At 42.9% G+C, this 19485-nt stretch overlaps 1 protein-coding gene across 1 annotated transcript in view; it reads right to left on the bottom strand.

Annotated features, from left to right (window-relative positions):
- The window catches only part of LOC129867791 (unconventional myosin-XV-like), a gene marked incomplete at its 5' end in the record, with an annotated part of 140313 nt that extends 131206 nt beyond the window's left edge, over positions 1 to 9107 (bottom strand). The window contains 5 exons of the mRNA XM_055941294.1: positions 1024 to 1127; positions 3699 to 3704; positions 3785 to 3875; positions 8003 to 8077; positions 9004 to 9107. Of these exons, the coding sequence (XP_055797269.1) occupies positions 1024 to 1127; positions 3699 to 3704; positions 3785 to 3875; positions 8003 to 8077; positions 9004 to 9107 (380 nt within the window). The remainder of the gene's footprint in view (positions 1 to 1023; positions 1128 to 3698; positions 3705 to 3784; positions 3876 to 8002; positions 8078 to 9003) is intronic.
- Positions 9108 to 19485: the final 10378 nt, after the last annotated feature.

Below are 19485 nucleotides of genomic sequence, written 5' to 3'. Positions count from 1 at the left end.
TCCTGCAGCGCACGCAAGGTCCCCCTGCTTAAGCCAGTGCATGTCCAGGCCTGTCTGAAGTTTGCCAATGACCATCTGGATGATCCAGAGGAGGAATGGGAGAAGGTCATGTTGTCTGATGACACAAAAATAGAGCTTTTTGGTCTAACTCCACTCGCCGTGTTTGGAGGAAGAAGAAGTATGAGTACAACCCCAAGAGCACCATCCCAACCGTGAAGCATGGAGGTGGAAACATCATTCTTTGGGGATGCTTTTCTGCAAAGGGGACAGGACGACTGCACCGTATTGAGGGGAGGATGGATGGGGCCATGTATCGCGAGATCTTGGCCAACAACCTCCTTCCCTCAGTAAGAGCATTGAAGATGGGTCGTGGCTGGGTCTTCCAGCATGACAACGACACGAAGCACACAGCCATGGCAACTAAGGAGTGGCTCCGTAAGAAGCATCTCAAGGTCCTGGAGTGGCCTAGCCAGTCTCCAGACCTGAACCCAATAGAAAATCTTTGGAGGGAGCTGAAAGTCCGTATTGCCCAGCGACAGCCCCGAAACCTGAAGGATCTGGAGAAGAGTGGGCCAAAATCCCTGCTGCAGTGTGTGCAAACCTAGTCAAGAACTACAGGAAACGTATGATCTCTGTAATTGCAAACAAAGGTTTCTGTACCAAATATTAAGTTCTGCTTTTCTGATGTATCAAATACTTATGTCATGCAATAAAATGCAAATTAATTACTTAAAAATCATACAATGTGATTTTCTGGATTTTTGTTTTAGATTCCGTCTCTCATAGTTGAAGTGTACCTATGATAAAAATTACAGACCTCTACATGCTTTGTAAGTAGGAAAACCTGCAAAATCGGCAGTGTATCAAATACTTGTTCTCCCCACTGTATATATACCAGATCATACTCACTGTTCCAGATAGATCTATATATACCAGATCATACTCCCTGTTCCAGATAAATCTATATATACCAGATCATACTCACTGTTCCAGATAGATCTATATATACCAGATCATACTCACTGTTCCAGATAGATCTCCACGTATTTCCCGAAGCGACTGGAGTTGTCGTTACGAACTGTTTTGGCATTTCCAAATGATTCCAGAAGAGGAGCTGCCTCAAGAATCTGCCAACGTATTCAGAGATGAAACATCACAATGAAAATACCATCGTGTAGAACAAGTCCAGTGGAGCTAGCTCCTCTTCAGAACACAGCAGGTAGAACATGTAGACAGTGGAGCTAGCTACTCTTCAGAACACAGCAGGTAGAACATGTAGACAGTGGAGCTAGCTCCTCTTCAGAACACAGCAGGTAGAACATGTAGACAGTGGAGCTAGCTACTCTTCAGAACCCAGCTGGTAGAACATGTAGACAGTGGAGCTAGCTACTCTTCAGAACACAGCAGGTAGAACATGTAGACAGTGGAGCTAGCTACTCTTCAGAACACAGCAGGTAGAACATGTAGACAGTGGAGCTAGCTCCTCTTCAGAACACAGCAGGTAGAACATGTAGACAGTGGAGCTAGCTACTCTTCAGAACCCAGCTGGTAGAACATGTAGACAGTGGAGCTAGCTACTCTTCAGAACACAGCAGGTAGAACATGTAGACAGTGGAGCTAGCTCCTCTTCAGAACACAGCAGGTAGAACATGTAGACAGTGGAGCTAGCTCCTCTTCAGAACACAGCAGGTAGAACATGTAGAGAGTGGAGCTAGCTCCTCTTCAGAACACAGCAGGTAGAACATGTAGACAGTGGAGCTAGCTCCTCTTCAGAACACAGCAGGTAGAACATGTAGACAGTGGAGCTAGCTACTCTTCAGAACCCAGCAGGTAGAACATGTAGACAGTGGAGCTAGCTCCTCTTCAGAACACAGCTGGTAGAACATGTAGACAGTGGAGCTAGCTACTCTTCAGAACACAGCAGGTAGAACATGTAGACAGTGGAGCTAGCTCCTCTTCAGAACACAGCAGGTAGAACATGTAGACAGTGGAGCTAGCTCCTCTTCAGAACACAGCTGGTAGAACATGTAGACAGTGGAGCTAGCTACTCTTCAGAACACAGCAGGTAGAACATGTAGACAGTGGAGCTAGCTCCTCTTCAGAACACAGCAGGTAGAACATGTAGACAGTGGAGCTAGCTCCTCTTCAGAACACAGCAGGTAGAACATGTAGACAGTGGAGCTAGCTCCTCTTCAGAACACAGCAGGTAGAACATGTAGACAGTGGAGCTAGCTCCTCTTCAGAACCCAGCTGGTAGAACATGTAGACAGTGGAGCTAGCTACTCTTCAGAACCCAGCTGGTAGAACATGTAGACAGTGGAGCTAGCTCCTCTTCAGAACACAGCAGGTAGAACATGCAGACAGTGGAGCTAGCTCCTCTTCAGAACCCAGCTGGTAGAACATGTAGACAGTGGAGCTAGCTACTCTTCAGAACCCAGCAGGTAGAACATGTAGACAGTGGAGCTAGCTCCTCTTCAGAACCCAGCAGGTAGAACATGTAGACAGTGGAGCTAGCTCCTCTTCAGAACCCAGCAGGTAGAACATGCAGACAGTGGAGCTAGCTCCTCTTCAGAACACAGCAGGTAGAACATGCAGACAGTGGTATTAGAATACAATATGATAGTATCGTAATAGAATGTAATATGATAGTATAGTAATATGATAGTATGGTAATAGAATGTAATATGATAGTATAGTAATATGATAGTATCGTAATAGAATGTAATATGATAGTATAGTAATATGATAGTATGGTAATAGAATGCAATGTGATAGTATGGTAATATAATGCAATGATAGTATGGTAATAGAATGCAATGTGATAGTATGGTAATAGAATGCAATGTGATAGTATGGTAATAGAATGCAATATGATAGTATGGTAATAGAATGCAATGTGATAGTATGGTAATAGAATGCAATATGATAGTATGGTAATAGAATGCAATGTGATAGTATGGTAATAGAATGCAATATGATAGTATGGTAATAGAATGCAATGTGATAGTATGGTAATAGAATGCAATGTGATAGTATGGTAATAGAATGCAATGTGATAGTATGGTAATAGAATGCAATGTGATAGCATGGTAATAGAATGCAATGTGATAGTATGGTAATAGAATGCAATATGATAGTATGGTAATAGAATGCAATATGATAGTATGGTAATAGAATGCAATATGATAGTATGGTAATAGAATGCAATGTGATAGTATGGTAATAGAATGCAATGTGATAGTATGGTAATAGAATGCAATATGATAGTATGGTATTAGAATGCAATGTGATAGTATGGTATTAGAATGCAATGTGATAGTATGGTAATAGAATGCAATGTGATAGTATGGTAATAGAATGCAATGTGATAGTATGGTAATAGAATGCAATGTGATAGTATGGTATTAGAATGCAATGTGATAGTATGGTAATAGAATGCAATGTGATAGTATGGTAATAGAATGCAATGTGATAGTATGGTAATAGAATGCAATATGATAGTATGGTAATAGAATGCAATGTGTTAGTATGGTAATAGAATGCAATATGATAGTATGGTAATAGAATGCAATGTGTTAGTATGGTAATAGAATGCAATATGATAGTATGGTAATAGAATGCAATATGATAGTATGGTAATTGGGACACAAACCAAGCTTTACTGAACCCAGACAGACAGAGAGGCAGAAACCAGCTACCTTAATCTGAGCAGCCCAGAGACACAGGGAGTCAGACACAGGAAGACAAGGTTAGGATACAGAAGTGTGAGTGTGTGTGTGTTTACCTGTTGTGTAATGTTGTGTTTGTGGTGTATTGCTGCTAGGTAACGCAGCAGCAGTTTAGTGGCTTCAGTCTTCCCTGATCCACTCTCCCCACTGAAACACACACAGAACTTAACGTCAGTATAAACACTCTCCCCACTGAAACACACACAGAACTTAATGTCAATATAAACACTAAGTAACACTGAAACACACAGAACTTAATGTCAATATAAACACTAAGTAACACTGAAACACACACAGAACTTAACGTCAGTATTAACACTCAGTAACACTGAAACACACACAGGTCACTACTGGATATAAAGTTAGTGCTAAATACAAACGAAACGCAGGCTTTTTTCTAGGTCCCATAACCCAGATTTAAATGAATTTGTAATGACTCGTTTGAACAGTACACAAACTGAGTTCCATTTCTACAAATATCTTGGTATCTGGCTTTATGACAAACCGTCATTAAAAAACATGTCACTGAGCTGGTGAAGAAGTTGAAGGTTGGTTTCCTAACAGAAACAAAGCATGTCTGACTTTTGATAATAGGAAGGATATTGTCCAGGACACTTTTATGTCTATTGTAGATTCTGGGGATATTATCTTTATGCCTGCAGCACTACACTTAAACCACTAGATGCTGTTTTCCACTGTGGCCTCAGGCTTATTATTGGTGATGGTTCTAGAACTCACCATGGTTCTCTTAGGTTTATTACTGGTGATGGTTCTAGAACTCACCATTGTTCTCTTAGGTTTATTACTGGTGATGGTTCTAGAACTCACCATTGTTCTCTTAGGTTTATTACTGGTGATGGTTCTAGAACTCACCATTGTTCTCTTAGGTTTATTACTGGTGATGGTTCTAGAACTCACCATTGTTCTCTTAGGTTTATTACTGGTGATGGTTCTAGAACTCACCATTGTTCTCTTAGGTTTATTACTGGTGATGGTTCTAGAACTCACCATTGTTCTCTTAGGTTTATTTCTGGTGATGGTTCTATAACTCACCATTGTTCTCTTAGGTTTATTACTGGTGATGGTTCTAGAACTCACCATTGTTCTCTTAGGTTTATTACTGGTGATGGTTCTAGAACTCACCATTGTTCTCTTAGGTTTATTACTGGTGATGGTTCTAGAACTCACCATTGTTCTCTTAGGTTTATTACTGGTGATGGTTCTAGAACTCACCATTGTTCTCTTAGGTTTATTACTGGTGATGGTTCTAGAACTCACCATTGTTCTCTTAGGTTTATTACTGGTGATGGTTCTATAACTCACCATTGTTCTCTTAGGTTTATTACTGGTGATGGTTCTAGAACTCACCATTGTTCTCTTAGGTTTATTACTGGTGATGGTTCTATAACTCACCATTGTTCTCTTAGGTTTATTTCTGGTGATGGTTCTATAACTCACCATTGTTCTCTTAGGTTTATTACTGGTGATGGTTCTAGAACTCACCATTGTTCTCTTAGGTTTATTACTGGTGATGGTTCTAGAACTCACCATTGTTCTCTTAGGTTTATTACTGGTGATGGTTCTAGAACTCACCATTGTTCTCTTAGGTTTATTACTGGTGATGGGTCTAGAACTCACCATTGTTCTCTTAGGTTTATTACTGGTGATGGTTCTAGAACTCACCATTGTTCTCTTAGGTTTATTACTGGTGATGGTTCTAGAACTCACCATTGTTCTCTTAGGTTTATTACTGGTGATGGTTCTAGAACTCACCATTGGGCTCTTAGGTTTATTACTGGTGATGGTTCTAGAACTCACCATTGTTCTCTTAGGTTTATTACTGGTGATGGTTCTAGAACTCACCAATGGGCTCTTAGGTTTATTAGTGGTGATGGTTCTAGAACTCACCATTGTTCTCTTAGGTTTATTACTGGTGATGGTTCTAGAACTCACCATTGTTCTCTTAGGTGTATTACTGGTGATGGTTCTAGAACTCACCATTGTTCTCTTAGGTTTATTACTGGTGGTGGTTCTAGAACTCACCATTGGGCTCTTAGGTTTATTACTGGTGATGGTTCTAGAACTCATCATTGTTCTCTTAGGTTTATTACTGGTGATGGTTCTAGAACTCACCATTGGGCTCTTAGGTTTATTACTGGTGATGGTTCTAGAACTCACCATTGGGTCCTCAGGTTTATTACTGGTGATGGTTCTAGAACTCACCATTGGGTCCTTAGGTTTATTAGTGGTGATGGTTCTAGAACTCACCATTGGGTCCTTAGGTTTATTACTGGTGATGGTTCTAGAACTCACCATTGTTCTCTTAGGTTTATTACTGGTGATGGTTCAAGAACTCACCATTGGTTCCTCAGGTTTATTACTGGTGATGGTTCTAGAACTCACCATTGTTCTCTTAGGTTTATTACTGGTGGTGGTTCTAGAACTCACCATTGGGCTCTTAGGTGTATTACTGGTGATGGTTCTAGAACTCACCATTGTTCTCTTAGGTTTATTACTGGTGATGGTTCTAGAACTCACCATTGGGCTCTTAGGTTTATTACTGGTGATGGTTCAAGAACTCACCATTGTTCTCTTAGGTTTATTACTGGTGATGGTTCTAGAACTCACCATTGTTCTCTTAGGTTTATTACTGGTGATGGTTCAAGAACTCACCATTGGTTCCTCAGGTTTATTACTGGTGATGGTTCTAGAACTCACCATTGTTCTCTTAGGTTTATTACTGGTGATGGTTCTAGAACTCACCATTGGGCTCTTAGGTTTATTACTGGTGATGGTTCTAGAACTCACCATTGGTCCCTTAGGTTTATTACTGGTGATGGTTCTTGAACTCACCATTGGGCTCTTAGGTGTATTACTGGTGATGGTTCGAGAACTCACCATTGGGCTCTTATGTTTATCACTGGTGATGGTTCTAGAACTCACCATTGGGCTCTTAGGTTTATTACTGGTGATGGTTCTAGAACTCACCATTGGGCTCTTAGGTTTATTACTGGTGATGGTTCTAGAACTCACCATTGGGCTCTTAGGTTTATTACTGGTGATGGTTCTAGAACTCACCATTGTTCCCTCAGGTTTATTACTGGTGATGGTTCTAGAACCCACCATTGGGCCCTTAGGTGTGTTACTGGTGATGGTTCTAGAACTCACCATTGGGCTCTTAGGTTTATTACTGATGATGGTTCTAGAACTCACCATTGTTCCCTGAGGTTTATTACTGATGATGGTTCTAGAACTCACCATTGTGTTTTGTATCAAAAGTGGGTTGGGCCTCTTTGTATGTAAGGAGAGAGCAGCATTCTCCTGTGTTTATCTACAAAGCCCTCAGGCAGAAACGTTGTATGTATCTATCATCATTAATTAAATTAAGACTTCCAAATGACCAGACCTGGTCTCAAGGTTAGATAACACTGGAGGCCCCTTCGGTCTCCACAGAGTTGGGTAAAGCTGATTTGAGTGTTTCAGGGCCCTTTATGGAGAATAAGTCACAGAGCTGTCTGACATGAGATGTTCTGGTCCTCCTGGGTCGTACGGGCCAATGAACAGAGACCTCTATGTTGATAAACCTGTCTGTTTCATTGTATATCGTATGTGTTGGATGTGTTTCTGCAGGGTTCATCTGGAAAAGATACCCTGGTCTCAGAATGACTTCCCTGTCAAAATGAAGGTCAGAAAACAACAAGCCTTTCCTTACGTCCCCACTGCCAACAGCTTACCACTAAACACCATCATTATGACAGCCGCACAGAGTGGACCGGTGTGTGCTCGGTGTAGGGTGACGGTAACGGGGAAGGTTTTCAGTTAACCAGAGACGGAGAGGTGAAACTTAACGCAGGAATGTGCTCACTGTGCCAACTTCACACTCCCTCTGAGACATGATATGATACCGGCCCAGACATGGCTGGTCTTTCCTTACAGGTGTCTCCTTCAGAACACAGCTAGAGTGTCCCAGACAGAAGGGGGGGGGGGGGGGGGGGGGGGGTCCTTCAGAACACAGCTAGAGAGTCCCAGACAGAAGGGGGGTTCCTTCTTACTGCCTTAACCCTGGAGCAACAGAAGTCCTTAAGAAACCTGTTAGTTCCAGCTCAACGTTTCCTAAACTCAGCTGATTCCACTTGAGGTTGATCATTGGAATCAGCTGTGTAGTGCTAGGGAGGGCAAAACACAACATGAGTCCCCTTCTGGGTCCCTGGACCAAGTTTAGGAAACGCTGGGCTAGAGCGTATCAGGAGGAAGCAGCTGTGTTGTGTATTCACCTGATTATAATAACCTGGTTCTGTTTGGCATCCATCATTTTGGTGTAGGAGACGTTTGCTATGGCAAACAGGTGTCTGGGAAGAACCACAGAATGAACACACATTAACATGAATAACACGTCATTTAGCACACAATACACCAATAATACACACAATACACCAATAATACACCAATAATACACCAATAATACACACAATACACCAATAATACACCAATAATACACACAATACACCAATAATACACCAATAATACACACAATACACCAATAATACACCAATAACACACACAATACAACAATAATACACACAATACACCAATAATACACACAATACACCAATAACACACACAATACACCAATAATACACCAATAACACACACAATACACCAATAATACACACAATACACCAATAATACACACAATACACACACAATACACCAATAATACACACAATACACCAATAATACACACAATACACACACAATACACCAATAATACACACAATACAACAATAATACACACAATACACCAATAATACACCAATAACACACACAATACACCAATAATACACACAATACACCAATAATACACACAATACACACACAATACACCAATAACACACACAAAACCCCAATAACACACACAATACACCAATAATACACCAATAACACACACAATACACACACAATACACCAATAACACACACACACACAATACACAAATAACAAACACACATATTACACCAATAACACACACACAATACACAAATAACACACACACACACATTGTATTAATACATGCACACACACAAAACACACACACACACACACACACACACACACACACACACACACACACACACACACACACACACACACACACACACACACACACACACACACACACACACACACACACACACAAAACAAACACACACACATAATACACTTCTAACAAACAGACACACCACCACAACAACACAGTAACAGGAAGTGTTCTTACGGAGGGTTCTCTCCCAGAGCGGTTCCCTTGTGCTTCAGCACCATGTCAGTTCCGTATATGTTGAACATCCTATAGGGGTTCACTGAGACCAGGATACTACCTATATATGTCTAGAGACAGAGAGATACATGTTGAACATCCTATAGGGGTTCACTGAGACCAGGATACTACCTATATATGTCTAGAGGGGTCACTGAGACCAGGATACTACCTATATATGTCTAGAGGGGTCACTGAGACCAGGATACTACCTATATATGTCTAGAGAGTTCACTGAGACCAGGATACTACCTATATATGTCTAGAGGGGTCACTGAGACCAGGATACTACCTATATATGTCTAGAGGGTTCACTGAGACCAGGATACTACCTATATATGTCTAGAGGGTTCACTGAGACCAGGATACTACCTATATGTGTCTAGAGGGGTCACTGAGACCAGGATACTACCTATATATGTCTAGAGGGGTCACTGAGACCAGGATACTACCTATATATGTCTAGAGGGGTCACTGAGACCAGGATACTACCTATATATGTCTAGAGGGGTCACTGAGACCAGGATACTACCTATATATGTCTAGAGGGGTCACTGAGACCAGGATACTACCTATATATGTCTAGAGGGGTCACTGAGACCAGGATACTACCTATATATGTCTAGAGGGTTCACTGAGACCAGGATACTACCTATATATGTCTAGAGGGGTCACTGAGACCAGGATACTACCTATATATGTCTAGAGGGGTCACTGAGACCAGGATACTACCTATATATGTCTAGAGGGTTCACTGAGACCAGGATACTACCTATATATGTCTAGAGGGGTCACTGAGACCAGGATACTACCTATATATGTCTAGAGACAGAGAGATACATGTTGAACATCCTATAGGGGTTCACTGAGACCAGGATACTACCTATATATGTCTAGAGGGTTCACTGAGACCAGGATACTACCTATATATGTCTAGAGGGGTCACTGAGACCAGGATACTACCTATATATGTCTAGAGGGGTCACTGAGACCAGGATACTACCTATATATGTCTAGAGACAGAGAGATACATGTTGAACATCCTATAGGGGTTCACTGAGACCAGGAGCGTTCAGGCGCTCGTTTACTCGTTAGTTTACTCGTGAGACGTGTTGCTGTGCGTTTTGTTGCTGTGCGTTTTGTTGCTGTGCGTTTTGCTGCCAACTTTACTTTGCTAGCTGACAACTTTACGTTTTTTTGTTTTGTTTTTGTTTTTAATTACCGTTTATATTTTTAGTTTTTTCCATCGCAACTTTTTTCCCTCATTCAACTTTTTCACTCCGGACGCTTTATCTGGACATGGTTCGTCAACACCTTCAACAGCCGAAGCTAAGTAGTAACATTAACATGATGTCTTCTAATTGCAGTCGCTGTACTCATAATATACAGGAGAACGATCGCCTTACGCCGAGAATAGCTGTGCTACAAGCCCAGCTTCAGACGCAATCGTTAGGCAAGGGTAATTTCAGTGTAGGAAAGGAAGAAACAGCGTCTGTGCCACCAGTAAGTACAGATAGTAACGTTAGTATAAATCCCCCCGCACAGTCCCCGCAGCCGGACAACTTTCTCATGGCTTCTGGAGGGAAATGCTGTTGGAATGCTCAACCGGTGTCGCTCATTCAGCCGACAGAAACTTTCAACCGGTTCTCCCCATTATGTAGCGAGTCGGAGTCTGAGTCTGAGTCTTCTCTTGTCTCTACTCCTCCGGTTACGGGGTCTGAGACGCCGAAGGCTCCCACCATTAGCTCTGACAAATTGAAAACCCTAGTCATTGGCGACTCCATTACCCGCAGTATTAGACTTAAAGCGAATCACCCAGCGATCATACACTGTTTACCAGGGGGCAGGGCTACCGACGTTAAGGCTAATCTAAAGATGGTGCTGGCTAAAGCTAAATCTGACGAGTGTAGAGAGTATAGAGATATTGTTATCCACGTCGGCACCAACGATGTTAGGATGAAACAGTCAGAGGTCACCAAGTGCAACATAGCTTCAGCGTGTAAATCAGCTAGAAAGATGTGTCGGCATCGAGTAATTGTCTCTGGCCCCCTCCCAGTTAGGGGGAGTGACGAGCTCTACAGCAGAGTCTCAGCACTCAATCGCTGGTTGAAAACTGTTTTCTGCCCCTCCCAAAAGATAGAATTTGTAGATAATTGGCCCTCTTTCTGGGACTCACCCACAAACAGGACCAAGCCTGACCTGGTGAGGAGTGACGGACTCCATCCTAGCTGGAGGGGTGCTCTCATCTTATCTACCAACATAGACAGGGCTCTAACTCCTCTAGCCCCACAATGAAATAGGGTGCAGGCCAGGCAGCAGGCTGTTAGCCAACCTGCCAGCTTAGTGGAGTCTGCCAATAGCACAGTCAGTGTAGTCAGCTCAGCCATACCCATTGAGACTGTGTCTGTGCCTCGACCTAGGTTGGGCAAAACTAAACATGGCGGTGTTCGCCTTAGCAATCTTATTAGGATAAAGACCTCCTCCATTCCTGCCATTATTGAAAGAGATCGTGATACCTCACATCTCAAAATAGGGTTACTTAATGTTAGATCCCTCACTTCAAAGGCAGTCATAGTCAATGAACTAATCACTGATCATAATCTTGATGTGATTGGCCTGACTGAAACATGGCTTAAGCCTGATGAATTTACTGTGTTAAATGAGGCCTCACCTCCTGGTTACACTAGTGACCATATCCCCCGTGCATCCCGCAAAGGCGGAGGTGTTGCTAACATTTACGATAGCAAATTTCAATTTACAAAAAACAAAATGGCGTTTTCGTCTTTTGAGCTTCTAGTCATGAAATCTATGCAGCCTACTCAATCACTTTTTATAGGTACTGTTTACAGGCCTCCTGGGCCATATACAGCGTTCCTCTCTGAGTTTCCTGAATTCCTATCAGACCTTGTAGTCATAGCAGATCATATTCTAATTTTTGGTGATTTTAATATTCACATGGAGAAGTCCACAGACCCACTCCAAAAGTCTTTCGGAGCCATTATCGACTCAGTGGGTTTTGTCCAACATGTCTCTGGACCTACTCACTGCCACAGTCATACTCTGGACCTAGTTTTGTCCCATGGAATAAATGTTGTAGATCTTAATGTTTTTCCACATAATCCTGGACTATCGGACCACCATTTTATTACGTTTGCAATCGCAACAAATAATCTGCTCAGACCCCAACCAAGGAGCATCAAAAGTCGTGCTATAAATTCTCAGACAACACAAAAATTCCTTGATGCCCTTCCAGACTCCTTCTGCCTACCCAAGGACGTCAGAGGACAAAAATCAGTTAACCACCTAACTGAGGAACTCAATTTAACCTTGCGCAATACCCTAGATGCAGTTGCACCCCTAAAAACGAAAAACATTTGTCATAAGAAACTAGCTCCCTGGTATACAGAAAATACCCGAGCTTTGAAGCAAGCTTCCAGGAAATTGGAACGGAAATGGCGCCACACCAAACTGGAAGTCTTCCGACTAGCTTGGAAAGACAGTACCGTGCAGTACCGAAGAGCCCTCACTGCTGCTCGATCATCCTACTTTTCCAACTTAATCGAGGAAAATAAGAACAATCCAAAATTTATTTTTGATACTGTTGCGAAACTAACTAAAAAGCAGCATTCCCCAAGAGAGGATGGCTTTCACTTCAGCAGTAATAAATTCATGAACTTCTTTGAGGAAAAGATCATGACCATTAGAAAGCAAATTACGGACTCCTCTTTGAATCTGCGTATTCCTCCAGGGCTTAGCTGTCCTGGATCTGCACAGCTCTGCGAGGGCCTGGGATCGGGAGAGACACTTAAGTGTTTTAGTACTATATCTCTTGACACAATGATGAAAATAATCATGGCCTCTAAACCTTCAAGCTGCATACTGGATCCTATTCCTACTAAACTGCTGAAGGAGCTGCTTCCTGTGCTTGGCCCTCCTATGTTGAACATAATAAACAGCTCTCTATCCACCGGATGTGTACCAAACTCACTAAAAGTGGCAGTGATAAAGCCTCTCTTGAAAAAGCCAAACCTTGACCCGGAAAATATAAAAAACTATCGGCCTATATCGAATCTTCCATTCCTCTCAAAGATTTTAGAAAAAGCTGTTGCGCAGCAACTCACTGCCTTTCTGAAGACAAATAATGTATACGAAATGCTTCAGTCTGGTTTTAGACCCCATCATAGCACTGAGACTGCACTTGTGAAGGTGGTAAATGACCTTTTAATGGCGTCAGACCGAGGCTCTGCATCTGTCCTCGTGCTACTAGACCTTAGTGCTGCCTTTGACACCATCGATCACCACATTCTTTTGGAGAGACTGGAAACCCAAATTGGTCTACACGGACAAGTTCTGGCCTGGTTTAGATCTTACCTGTCGGAAAGATATCAGTTTGTCTCTGTGAATGGTCTGTCCTCTGACAAATCAACTGTACATTTCGGTGTTCCTCAAGGTTCCGTTTTAGGACCACTATTGTTTTCACTATATATTTTACCTCTTGGGGATGTTATTCCCAGGTCCCGTGTGGCTCAGTTGGTAGAGCATGGCGCTTGCAACGCCAGGGTTGTGGGTTCATTCCCCACGGGGGGACCAGGATGAATATGTATGAACTTTCCAAATTGTAAGTCGCTCTGGATAAGAGCGTCAGCTAAATGACTTAAATGTAAATGTAAATGTTATTCGAAAACATAATGTTAACTTTCACTGCTATGCGGATGACACACAGCTGTACATTTCAATGAAACATGGTGAAGCCCCAAAATTGCCCTCGCTAGAAGCCTGTGTTTCAGACATAAGGAAGTGGATGGCTGAAAACTTTCTACTTTTAAACTCGGACAAAACAGAGATGCTTGTTCTAGGTCCCAAGAAACAAAGAGATCTTCTGTTAAATCTGACAATTCATCTTGATGGTTGTAAAGTCGTCTCAAATAAAACTGTGAAGGACCTCGGCGTTACTCTTGACCCTGATCTCTCTTTTGACGAACATATCAAGACTGTTTCAAGGACAGCTTTTTTCCATCTACGTAACATTGCAAAAATCAGAAATTTTCTGTCCAAAAATGATGCAGAGAAATTAATCCATGCATTTGTTACTTCTAGGTTAGACTACTGCAATGCTCTACTTTCCGGCTACCCGGATAAAGCACTAAATAAACTTCAGTTAGTGCTAAATACGGCTGCTAGAATCCTGACTAGAACCAAGAAATTTGATCATATTACTCCAGTGCTAGCTTCCCTACACTGGCTTCCTGTTAAGGCAAGGGCTGATTTCAAGGTTTTACTGTTAACCTATAAAGCGTTACATGGGCTTGCTCCTACCTATTTTTCCGAGTTGGTCCTGCCGTACATACCAATACGTACGCTACGGTCACAAGACGCAGGCCTCCTAATTGTCCCTAGAATTTCTAAGCAAACAGCGGGAGGCAGGGCTTTCTCCTATAGATCTCCATTTTTATGGAACAGTCTGCCTACCCATGTGAGAGACGCAGACTCGGTCTCAACCTTTAAGTCTTTACTGAAGACTTATCTCTTCAGTAGGTCATATGATTGAGTGTAGTCTGGCCCAGGAGTGTGAAGGTGAACGGAAAGGCTCTGGAGCAACGAACCGCCCTTGCTGTCTCTGCCAGGCCGGTTCCCCTCTCTCCACTGGGATTCTCTGCCTCTAACCCTGTTACAGGGGCTGAGTCACTGGCTTGCTGGTGCTCTTTCATGCCGTCCCTAGGAGGGGTGCGTCACTTGAGTGGGTTGAGTTACTGACGTGATCTTCCTGTCTGGGTTGGCGCCCCCCCTTGGTTTGTGCTGTGGTGGAGACCTTTGTGGGCTATACTCGGCCTTGTCTCAGGATTGTAAGTTGGTGGTTGAGGATTTCCCTCTAGTGGTGCGGGGGCTGTGCTTTGGCAAAGTGGGTGGGGTTATATCCTTCCTATTTGGCCCTATCCGGGGGTTTCTTCGGATGGGGCCACAGTGTCTCCTGACCGCTCCTGTCTCAGCCTCCAGTATTTATGCTGCAGTAGTTTGTGTCGGGGGGCTAGGGTCAGTTGGTTACCTGGAGTACTTCTCCTGTCTTATCCAGTGTCCTGTGTGAATTTAAGTATGCTCTCTCTAATTCTCTCGTTCTCTCTTTCTCTCTGAGAACCTGAGCCCTAGGACCATACGTCAGGACTACCGGGCATGATGACACCTTGCTGTCCCCAGTCCGCCTGGCCTTGCTGCTATTCCAGTTTCAACTGTTCTGCCTGCGGTTACGGAACCCCTACCTGTCCCAGACCTGCTGTTTTCAACTCTTAATGATCGGCTATGAAAAGCCAACTGAGATTTATTCCTGATTATTATTTGACCATGCTTGTCATTTATGAACATTTTGAAAATCTTGGCTCTCTCTAATTTTCTCCTTCTCTCTTTCTTTCTCTCGGAGGACCTGAGCCCTAGGACCATACGTCGGGACTACCGGCCGTGGTGACTCCTTGCTGTCCCCAGTCCGCCTGGCCTTGCTGCTATTCCAGTTTCAACTGTTCTGCCTGCGGTTATGGAACCCCTACCTGTCCCAGACCTGCTGTTTTCAACTCTTAATGATCGGCTATGAAAAGCCAACTGAGATTTATTCCTGATTATTAGCTGGGTTTCTGTACAGCACTTCGAGATATTAGCTGATGTACGAAGGGCTATATAAAATAAACTTGATTGATTGAAACTACCTATATATGTCTAGAGACAGAGAGATACATGTTGAACATCCTATAGGGGTTCACTGAGACCAGGATACTACCTATATATGTCTAGAGGGGTCACTGAGACCAGGATACTACCTATATATGTCTAGAGGGTTCACTGAGACCAGGATACTACCTATATATGTCTAGAGGGTTCACTGAGACCAGGATACTACCTATATATGTCTAGAGGGTTCACTGAGACCAGGATACTACCTATATATGTCTAGAGGGTTCACTGAGACCAGGATACTACCTATATATGTCTAGAGGGTTCACTGAGACCAGGATACTACCTATATATGTCTAGAGGGTTCACTGAGACCAGGATACTACCTATATATGTCTAGAGGGTTCACTGAGACCAGGATACTACCTATATATGTCTAGAGGGTTCACAGAGACCAGGATACTACCTATATATGTCTAGAGGGTTCACTGAGACCAGGATACTACCTATATATGTCTAGAGGGTTCACTGAGACCAGGATACTACCTATATATGTCTAGGAGGGTCACTGAGACCAGGATACTACCTATATATGTCTAGAGGGGTCACTGAGACCAGGATACTACCTATATATGTCTAGAGGGTTCACTGAGACCAGGATACTACCTACAGTGGGGAGAACAAGTATTTGATACACTGCCGATTTTGCAGGTTTTCCTACTTACAAAGCATGTAGAGGTCTGTAATTTTTATCATAGGTACACTTCAACTATGAGAGACGGAATCTAAAACAAAAATCCAGAAAATCACATTGTATGATTTTTAAGTAATTAATTTGCATTTTATTGCATGACATAAGTATTTGATACATCAGAAAAGCAGAACTTAATATTTGGTACAGAAACCTTTGTTTGCAATTACAGAGATCATACGTTTCCTGTAGTTCTTGACTAGGTTTGCACACACTGCAGCAGGGATTTTGGCCCACTCCTCCCTACAGATCTTCTCCAGATCCTTCAGGTTTCGGGGCTGTCGCTGGGCAATACGGACTTTCAGCTCCCTCCAAAGATTTTCTATTGGGTTCAGGTCTGGAGACTGGCTAGGCCACTCCAGGACCTTGAGATGCTTCTTACGGAGCCACTCCTTAGTTGCCATGGCTGTGTGCTTCGTGTCGTTGTCATGCTGGAAGACCCAGCCACGACCCATCTTCAATGCTCTTACTGAGGGAAGGAGGTTGTTGGCCAAGATCTCGCGATACATGGCCCCATCCATCCTCCCCTCAATACGGTGCAGTCGTCCTGTCCCCTTTGCAGAAAAGCATCCCCAAAGAATGATGTTTCCACCTCCATGCTTCACGGTTGGGATGGTGTTCTTGGGGTTGTTCTCATACTTCTTCTTCCTCCAAACACGGCGAGTGGAGTTAGACCAAAAAGCTCTATTTTTGTCTCATCAGACCACATGACCTTCTCCCATTCCTCCTCTGGATCATCCAGATGGTCATTGGCAAACTTCAGACAGGCCTGGACATGCACTGGCTTAAGCAGGGGGACCTTGCGTGCGCTGCAGGATTTTAATCCATGACGGCGTAGTGTGTTACTAATGGTTTTCTTTGAGACTGTGGTCCCAGCTCTCTTCAGGTCATTGACCAGGTCCTGCCGTGTAGTTCTGGGCTGATCCCTCACCTTCCTCATGATCATTGATGCCCCACGAGGTGAAATCTTGCATGGAGCCCCAGACCGAGGGTGATTGACCGTCATCTTGAACTTCTTCCATTTTCTAATAATTGCGCCAACAGTTGTTTCCTTCTCACCAAGCTGCTTGCCTATTGTCCTGTAGCCCATCCCAGCCTTGTGCAGGTCTACAATTTTATCCCTGATGTCCTTACACAGCTCTCTGGTCTTGGCCATTGTGGAGAGGTTGGAATCTGTTTGATTGTGTGTGGACAGGTGTCTTTTATACAGGTAACGAGTTCAAACAGGTGCAGTTAATACAGGTAATGAGTGGAGAACAGGAGGGCTTCTTAAAGAAAAACTAACAGGTCTGTGAGAGCCGGAATTCTTACTGGTTGGTAGGTGATCAAATACTTATGTCATGCAATAAAATGCAAATTAATTACTTAAAAATCATACAATGTGATTTTCTGGATTTTTGTTTTAGATTCCGTCTCTCACAGTTGAAGTGTACCTATGATAAAAATTACAGACCTCTACATGCTTTGTAAGTAGGAAAACCTGCAAAATCGGCAGTGTATCAAATACTTGTTCTCCCCACTGTATATATGTCTAGAGGGGTCACTGAGACCAGGATACTACCTATATATGTCTAGAGGGTTCACTGAGACCAGGATACTACCTATATATGTCTAGAGACAGAGAGATACATGTTGAACATCCTATAGGGGTTCACTGAGACCAGGATACTACCTATATATGTCTAGAGGGTTCACTGAGACCAGGATACTACCTATATATGTCTAGAGGGTTCACTGAGACCAGGATACTACCTATATATGTCTAGAGACAGAGAGATACATGTTGAACATCCTATAGGGGTTCACTGAGACCAGGATACTACCTATATATGTCTAGAGGGTTCACTGAGACCAGGATACTACCTATATATGTCTAGAGGGTTCACTGAGACCAGGATACTACCTATATATGTCTAGAGGGTTCACTGAGACCAGGATACTACCTATATATGTCTAGAGGGTTCACTGAGACCAGGATCCTACCTATATATGTCTAGAGGGGTCACTGAGACCAGGATACTACCTATATATGTCTAGAGACAGAGAGATACATGTTGAACATCCTATAGGGGTTCACTGAGACCAGGATACTACCTATATATGTCTAGAGGGTTCACTGAGACCAGGATACTACCTATATATGTCTAGAGGGTTCACTGAGACCAGGATCCTACCTATATATGTCTAGAGGGGTCACTGAGACCAGGATACTACCTATATATGTCTAGAGGGGTCACTGAGACCAGGATACTACCTATATATGTCTAGAGACAGAGAGATACATGTTGAACATCCTGTAGGGGTTCACTGAGACCAGGATACTACCTATATATGTCTAGAGGGGTCACTGAGACCAGGATACTACCTATATATGTCTAGAGACAGAGAGATACATATTGAACATCCTATAGGGAGACCAGGATACTACCTATATATGTCTAGAAGGTTCACTGAGACCAGGATACTACCTATATATGTCTAGAGACAGAGAGATACAAGTTGAACATCCTATAGGGGTTCACTGAGACCAGGATCCTACCTATATATGTCTAGAGGGGTCACTGAGACCAGGATACTACCTATATATGTCTAGAGGGTTCACTGAGACCAGGATACTACCTATATATGTCTAGAGACAGAGAGATACATGTTGAACATCCTATAGGGGTTCACTGAGACCAGGATACTACCTATATATGTCTAGAGGGGTCACTGAGACCAGGATACTACCTATATATGTCTAGAGGGTTCACTGAGACCAGGATACTACCTATATATGTCTAGAGACAGGGAGATACATGTTGAACATCCTATAGGGGTTCACTGAGACCAGGATACTACCTATATATGTCTAGAGGGGTCACTGAGACCAGGATACTACCTATATATGTCTAGAGACAGAGAGATACATGTTGAACATCCTATAGGGGTTCACTGAGACCAGGATACTACCTATATATGTCTAGAGGGGTCACTGAGACCAGGATACTACCTATATATGCCTAGAGGGGTCACTGAGACCAGGATACTACCTA

Source organism: Salvelinus fontinalis, chromosome 2 (assembly GCF_029448725.1).
Source record: "Salvelinus fontinalis isolate EN_2023a chromosome 2, ASM2944872v1, whole genome shotgun sequence".
Taxonomy (NCBI): domain Eukaryota; kingdom Metazoa; phylum Chordata; class Actinopteri; order Salmoniformes; family Salmonidae; genus Salvelinus; species Salvelinus fontinalis.
The sequence above is the reverse complement of the archived record's forward strand: the minus strand, read 5'-3'. Positions and strand labels throughout refer to the sequence as shown.